We start from the raw sequence: 8,092 nt of genomic DNA, 5'->3' as shown, positions 1-8,092 counted from the left end.
TTTTAACTAGCCACGGGCACATCGCATTCACTGGATGTTTAGTCGTTGGTGACGTACACGGAGTGGGTCCCAATGCGTATACGGAACGCTGAATGACAAATGGGGCTTGTATTAAACGCTGTATTCCGCGTGATTGCAGGTAAGTGTACCAGTAATTATCGTCAAGCGGTATTATATATATTATCACAGTTGATACGAATTATCGATTATTTATGTCTGTATATGTCTGCATATGTGTAGCTGGATAACAATAACTACTGATTGAACAACATATCATTTGCTAGGAGTCGTCACATGATGCAGTACCTGAAGTTTCTTCTGAATCGCAGACTTTTTATAATTCATTACGCCATAGTAGTTGTGCGCAAAACATAAATACACTTCTGAAAACTGAGAATACACTCATCCATTGTGATATTCGCATAAAGTGATTGGGGTAAGAGGGCATAGAATATTTATACGTACGCGTTTATACGGCCATATTGGGATTGTAATACAACCTAAATGTGAATTTATTGATATTTGTTTACATAATAATATTAGTTTCAGTAAAACAAATACAGCATTAAATAGGGTCGTCCTAAATCATCCCAGTAAATTGGGATGCTGTTCTCAAATGCTAGTAAGCCAGTTTGTTTGCCGGGTAAACATTTCTACTGTATAGTAGCGGCATCAAAAATGTTTACCAAATAAACAAACTATTTACATGCCTGGTTAATGTCATGACCAAGTAGTACCGTCTCCTACAATGACTAGGTTTAGGACAAACGTTTTTTTTTTCCTTAACAGAAAAGCAGGCATTGCGATACAAACGAAGATTTCACACAAAGCTTTTAAACCGCACCCGACAATTCAGATACCACCCTCTGACCCGTTAGTTAAGCGTAGCAAGCTATTTCAGCCATATCGAGATGTTTCGCGTCATATTCAGTGTTTTTTATTAACTGACCGAGAGACATGTAAACTCAGACATGAATTACTTTGGAATTAATTAGTGAGGTCGGAAACTGACAGGCATTGTCATCGATGATCATTGTATTCATAGAGATAAATAGAAGCTCGGACGGATCGTATATTATACCGTTAGAAAGGCATAATAGTAAGGATCAGAACAGAAAATCGTGTGTTATTGTATGTTTTCTATGTTAAGGGAGTGCCACATAGCTACAACAAGTACTGGCAGGGTGGATTCTGAATTGCTCGAATATTTGCCAACATATCTACAGCTAAACAGTGTATATCCAACGCCGCAGCTTTTCCGTTCCTTTGTAACTCGACAAGAGTGATACTCTATGTTTGAAATTATTATTGGCATTGTTTACGCGATGGACGGTGGAAACAGTTTCAAGGCCGTAAGCGCCGTGCGCATCAATGACAAATGTGATGACCGTTCGACTAAACGTCTAAGCGTCTGTACCCGTGAACTGAAATGTGTACACTTGTAATTACCCTTACTGTGTGTGTTCAGTAGTACAATAGCCATTGTTATACTTAGTATTCAGCGCTCACTAACATGATTGGGTATGTACATAATGGTGGCCCTATGAAGGATATCTGGTTGGGTACGTAGGGGTGGTAAATGCGACGAAAACAGACTCAGGTTAATATTAAACCTGCCTTTCTATGCCTGCTTGCAATAACAATCAAGTTTTATTTATGTAAAATTATATAAATATATAATCATATTCATAACGATATGTATATATGTATCAACAGAGAGAAGGACATGACCACGCTGGACTGACGATTACCAACTAATATGGCGAGACTTATGAGATGGGCAAGACGAAACAAATGTTTCTGCATTCTTCCCCTTGCCTTCGCTGTTGTCATGGTCACAGTTAATTTTGGGATATTCGACTTATCCGATGTCAATGAGCACAACAAATCGCCGATTGCTAAAAGGTGGGGTTTCATAAACCTATTTGCTCTTGGTCACGATTATGACCCCCCTGAACATCGCATATTTTGTATTTTGCACTGTGTTTTAGAACTGAAAATTGTAACGAGTTTACTGTTTAAAGTAAACACTAGTTTACTATAGAGTAACATTTGTTGTTTCGGATATATTCGGTAATTATCGAGGATTTGTACATGTATGTACGATCGATACCAAGCCGAAAGGTAGCATTATATTATTGTCGTATATTAAGTATAAATGTTTTTATAAATGATCGCAATTATTTGTTTCACACACAGTCCTGGTATTAGCGGATTCACGTCATTCAAGTTGGAAAACAAGGAAAAAAAGTCGAACAATTCTCGCTTTCACCATGACGTAATACATCGGGGTGGACGATTTCCTGACAAAGATCAGAAAGTGGTTCTTAATCAGTTACTGCTACTCAGGTATGGCAAAAAGAGTAGTGTATGTGATACCCAAATTTTACCCAAATCATTATTGCTCAGTTGTTATTTGTTATACAACTAGACATTTAGCTCCCTTCTTTCATTGGCATTTTATTGTGAGTATGTCAGACAATAAATGTGCCATTAAAGATTCCCTGGCACGCACTTCCTGATAATAGTTTCATCGGTTTAATGCACGTGCGATCGAGGATATGTTCATATAGTGGAACATAGGAATATCTTTTTATCAACTGGATGAGCCATCATCACTATGCGGTCACACTTCAACAACGTTGTCATAGAAACTATTCTGAATATGACGAGTATATTAAGTTGAAGATTATTTCAATATGATCAAGTTCAAGTTCAGAAATATGCTATTGTCTGTTTTTGTTCATTGCAGAAAAAACATATCCGGCAATATCGTCATTGATGCAGACATACGGGTGTTTAAAAATGACACAACTCCAAAATATATGCACTTTTTCCAAGATTACCAGGACAAATATGTTAAACACGATCCAGAATTTAAACGTCTCGCAAATGCCACGCGCCCTCTACGCCAATCAAAGTCGTGTTCCGTAGTACTCAGCGAGAAAGCCCTGATTCATTCCCGATGTGGTGACCAAATTGAACTTTCACCTTTCGTGATTAGGAGGACTTTAACAGGGCTACAGGATGATAAGACTAATGACATTGGTTTTAAAACCGACCTGGCGTTATTGGACAGCACACTATTACAATCGTTATACGATTTCGTATCTGAAAACCCGAGGAGAGGAGCCCGAAAGTCGTCTAACCTTAAACTTTTTTCCACCGTGCAAAAGTTAAACGGTACGATTTTGTTGTATCCATGGAGACTGGAAAGGACTTCACGCGAGAGAAACAACATTCGCTTTATGACACTTCGGCTTCGAGAACGATACCAAGTTCACCTCCAGATGGCTTACTCGCCCCTGAAACCGTTCTCAGTGCGAGTGAGCGAGTAAGTACAGCCCGTTCATGTTCATATTTTAGTATTATTATGGGGATTTTCCATATATACATCAAACACCGGGAAATTACTATATATTTCTAGCATTTGGTTAATTCTAGGAGGCATATCACACGCTGTTGGACGAAACTGAACTTCTGAGTCCTGAATACACAGACCCGCTCATTCTGATTTCGTCTTGAGCAGTCATTTGTTCCAATAAATAAATAAAAAAAAAACGATCCAGTATGCTCCACTGATATCTTGGTAACGTCACCAGACATGAATTGTGTTCATTCGTTGTTTCTCACCGCTTTTAAAACAACCCATTTCTCGTGTTCCAGATATTGGAAGATTGCCAATTCAACATCGGACCTGACACTGGTGACGTTGGCCGTGCTACTCTGTGATACAATACACGTTTATGGAGCGCCGATACACGAGAAAAAAACGTCAGACGAAGGCGACATTGTTAAGAACATATTGACGGGACCAGGAGCAACTTCGATGAAGGAAGTATTCATGGATCTGCAACATGCTGGCATAATACACGTCCATAATACGTGTCACGCCTGACCCCTTAGATTCATCTATGACCGACTTAGGGGGACTGATATGTTTACTACTTAGCTAGCCCGTATTTAGTGGAACATGCAAAATTTATTGCAGCAGTCGGCTAGAGTGTGAAGCTCTGTTTAGTAGGGTGGTGGGAGGGTGGGTAATTTAAACACAATGTCCAACTTACCGATTCTGCATGATAACTGTTCAAGACGTCTTTTTTCTTGTAAGCGGGTCGGTAAGGAGTATTTTAGTAAGCTGTAATCAATTTTTTTTTATTTTCGTAAAAATGTAATTTAAATAAATAAAAAAACGTAAATTCGTAGACATTTTTGATTCGTAAACACAAATTATCAAAAATACTATAAAAATGTAATGAGGAATTTTGTTTATCTGTAAATGGAACTTTTATTTTATTTCCTGTAAAAACGTAAAATGCCGTTTTTATTTCCTGTAACCTATACCAGCTACCCCCTGCCCTCCCTCTTGTAATGTTTGTTCAACTGATTGTCGGTGCGGGCTATTATTTGACAGTGTTTTCAATTGTAGCCTGGAACCATCAGAAATCACTATTCGACTCCCAAATAAAATAAATGTTTCCAGCCGAGCTTATGTTTTGTATATTATGTCAGTTCATTAATAACAACGGAGAGAGATTGGGGCATTACAAATTATAATATCTACTGTAGATTTAGATTACCTCAGTTCCTTGCAATGGAACGCGTAAAAATTGTTGTCGTGGTGAAAATTCAACGTTTGATATTGGGTGTCGATATAACATCATCTCAGTAGTGTATTTAATGTACAGATATCAATAACCAACATTTAGAAAATGCTGATTTTGATTGCCACGTATCGAATGTTTGCAGTATTTATTTTAGCTACGCAACTATTTTAATTATTTCTCGTTATAAATTGTATACGTTTTATGCTACGTTATATCATGTATAATTGTGTGGCTGGTGAGGGGGGGGGGGGGATTTTATGATGATTTAATTTTCACAGGTAATGCAACTATTTCACCTTTTTTATAGCAATTGTTTAAGTGCGACTAAATATAATAAATATTAGTTGTCGGCCAATAGATGGCACTGTTTAAATACCCGTTTATCCGCAAACTGTATCACGCCCTCTAAAGTTCGGATGGTGTTCTGAATATAAACAAATCGGATCCAAAATTGAGCGTTGCGTGCCGTGTATGTATTTTTCAAATTCAAAAAAAGCAGCGTCAATAATACATATATGGTATTCATCCACTTTGTAAAAAAATATTACCAGTGTGAGACCAGGGTGTCAAAATCCTGGACCTGTCTGAAGCCAATTGTCAAAAAGGTATACAGTGTCTTGTAAATTGTCAACATATCAAAATAAGCCCATACTGATTTATGATTACCTCGATCTACGGCTACATGGTATAACACTAAATGATAAGTACAATTTTGACATGGTTAACAAAGTAGGTTGTATGGACTCGTGGTGTTATGAAAACTCACCGGCAAAAGTTCTGGATATTAAATTGGAGAAATAAAACAATAGTAATTCCATTATATCTATACTTGACAGCCTGACTATTTAATTATACATGGATGAGCGAATCGCTGCTATAGCTCTATAGCCCCTCTCCTTTCATTTTGATCCAGAACAATTCTGTGATACACAGGGATTGTCATCTCACGTTGAAGCCCTCTATAGTTCTCTGGGGCCTTGAGTTGACAAGATCTGGTGATCCAGTCATCGAGTTTACACAAATTCCTGGTAGAGGGCGTTTATGCCACTGTGCTTATTCACAAGTATTTTTCTTTTTGAGCGCGGACTCTGGTCACATAATTTATGCTAGTGTAAAAACCGCCATATTTACACCAGTGTAATTTTCACACGATAAAAATAACACCGTTGTTAAATTTACGTCGGTGCTAAAACGACGTATTTGTTATGTGTTATACGCTAAATATTCCGCCATGGAACTACAGAAACACAGGGAAATAAACTATTCAAATCATTTCATATGCTTACTATCTAGTGCTCACATACGTCTCTTTTAGTGATTTCATTTTGTAGTTGTTGTACGTGTTCATACGTTATTGTGTTCTGCCTATATGTTTGTTGTTTAATCATTTCCTTAGATGCCAGAGAAAAGCCATCATTAAAAAAGTCAAGGTATTTTGAATATATATTATCACCAAATATTATCTACTATATATCAACTGTATAAACTGGTTTTAGGCTTTGTGTTCTAGCCTGTTAGGCGCGGATACTCGATATTCGCCAGAAATCAAGACGAACGGAGATGTTAGAAAATCTGTTTGAGTGAAAAATACAAACGTGCATAACACATAACAACACGTAACTGGAACTTGACACTCGGTGTAGCGCCTCGCTAACGCAGGCGAACGCGTTAACCACTCAGCCATACTAGCTAGAATAGTCAGCTCGAAATTGTCTGCAGTGCACACGAACCCACATTGACTAGATGGAAATACTCAGGCTGAATCACGGACAACACAAATAACCTACATTATTGTAAATATACACATACAAAACCTAGTAGTCATGGTTCTCATGAACCACGTAGCTTATGAAATTAGTGGTTTATGTTTATCTCTCAATTATTATACGTAAACACTACTTTGTTTCCTCCCAGTTTTGGTTCATCTTGTGAGGCATTTAACACCAGTAACATTATCTCGCAGACATTAATAAATAGTTCGGTTGTCACAAACATTTTTTTATCAGTATATGTTCGGGTAAGATAATTATGGAAAAATGACCGTCTCTGAATGCGTAAAGCAAAACGACCTATGAAGAAGAGAAAGAACAAAGCAGGGTAGTACATAATTATGGTAGATGTTCGCTCCAACGTTAAGGTAATATGCGTATATTAGTCGTCCGATAAATCCAAAAAGTAAAAGACTAAATGGCGATGAAGGAAACAACATCTCAGACTAATCTTAGTGAAAATATAATCTTTTGTAATATAGTCATTTGGTCGTTAAACAAGTGATTTGGAGACATGATGGCACCCTAAAACATTGAAAACGCAATGACAGCCGACGCTACATACGGAACTGCTCGGCGACGTTCGGGGAATGGCAAGGCGCATATCTCGCGAATACCATGGTTAAGACTACACACTAGTACCGTATCAAATTTCTGACTGTTACGAACAGTGGAAGAGTGCGAATATGATACGAACGTGTTATGTATGATTGTACGAATATATTTAATTATGACATGATATTGCAAAAATATTCATATCACCATGACGATGTACGTGTGATTCTAATGTCTCCGCCAGGTGCATGCAACCATTCTGTAATTGATAAAAAAATATCGATTACGGAAAATTCCAATTATTTGGAGAATTAATTAGTAATTATAGTCATATTACCGGTTTACACAGTGTCGCTTGTTAAAATGATATTTGAAGTAATTACTAATGCCAAACATGGATCAGACAGGCCTTCCATTACATCGTGACGCGGAGATCACCGAATGACGTCAAATACATGACAATGTGATTTAGCTAATAATGAAGATTAGGGTTACGCTGAAATCAATCAAGGAGAAGATGAGAAAAACAAGAGCTTTTTTATTACAGAACATACTATCAAGATCACTCAGGCTCATGCTGTTCGTACACATGACGCACGTGTGTTTTTAAAGAGCGTGCGGGTGGAATTAAATAGTATAGCTAACGTTATTATCTTATTCGTGGTTTTGTCATTATGGGTTTTCAAGAAAAAGGAAAATGTCATGGAAAATTTTCATTTTTGAAATATTTTTGAAATTAATTTTCATAACTAGAATGATTCCTTATTAGCTAATGAAATTATGGCGAGACAGCGTTATGCGTCTTTGAACTTTTAAAGACATCATGTGTATTATTTGTCTAGGACATATTTTAAGTTTCAGATTGTGCGTAACATTTACGGAAGTAGTACATGTTGCTAAATACAACCGTATATGTATATAATATTTTTATTTATGCCTCGGGAAATCAACAGGTGTAAGGTGATGAAGAATAACGGAGATCAATATTACTATGTTTGCACGGATGGCAATATTGGAACGCCCAATATAAATGTATTTATTATTAAATCAACGTCGATGTGAGAACAAACACACTCACGAAAAATTTTACCAAATTGAACAAATATTCTATATATTAATATAATTATTAATGTCGATTTCACTTTAATTAATTAATTTAAC

At 36.9% G+C, this 8,092-nt stretch overlaps 1 protein-coding gene across 2 annotated transcripts; it reads left to right on the top strand.

Annotated features, from left to right (window-relative positions):
• LOC102802588 (alpha-2,8-sialyltransferase 8B-like) lies at positions 1-5,429 on the top strand. 2 transcript variants are annotated; one of them, XM_006817388.3, is made up of 5 exons: positions 1-139; positions 1,717-1,905; positions 2,200-2,349; positions 2,753-3,334; positions 3,667-5,429. In XM_006817388.3, exons 2-5 carry the CDS (start codon positions 1,760-1,762, stop codon positions 3,896-3,898), a joined length of 1,110 nt encoding a protein of 369 aa, XP_006817451.1. In that variant the 5' UTR covers positions 1-139; positions 1,717-1,759; the 3' UTR covers positions 3,899-5,429. The 2 variants fall into 2 exon arrangements, with proteins under 2 accessions (XP_006817451.1, XP_077866022.1); XM_078009896.2 differs by lacking the exon at positions 1-139 and adding an exon at positions 1,529-1,600.
• Positions 5,430-8,092: the final 2,663 nt, after the last annotated feature.

Source organism: Saccoglossus kowalevskii, chromosome 11 (genome assembly GCF_978046115.1).
Source record: "Saccoglossus kowalevskii chromosome 11, keSacKowa6.1, whole genome shotgun sequence".
NCBI classification, from domain to species: Eukaryota; Metazoa; Hemichordata; class Enteropneusta; family Harrimaniidae; genus Saccoglossus; species Saccoglossus kowalevskii.
Note: the sequence above shows the minus strand (reverse complement) of the source record. Positions and strands in the feature narration are given on the sequence as shown.

Bases quoted from the DNA above. Each gene is read 5' to 3' on its own strand.
- LOC102802588 (XM_006817388.3), top strand. From the start codon at position 1,760: ATGGCGAGACTTATGAGATGGGCAAGACGAAACAAATGTTTCTGCATT. The intron at 2,350-2,752 runs GTATGGCAAAAA...TGTTCATTGCAG, and splicing joins AATCAGTTACTGCTACTCAG to AAAAAACATATCCGGCAATA. The intron at 3,335-3,666 runs GTAAGTACAGCC...CTCGTGTTCCAG, and splicing joins TTCTCAGTGCGAGTGAGCGA to ATATTGGAAGATTGCCAATT.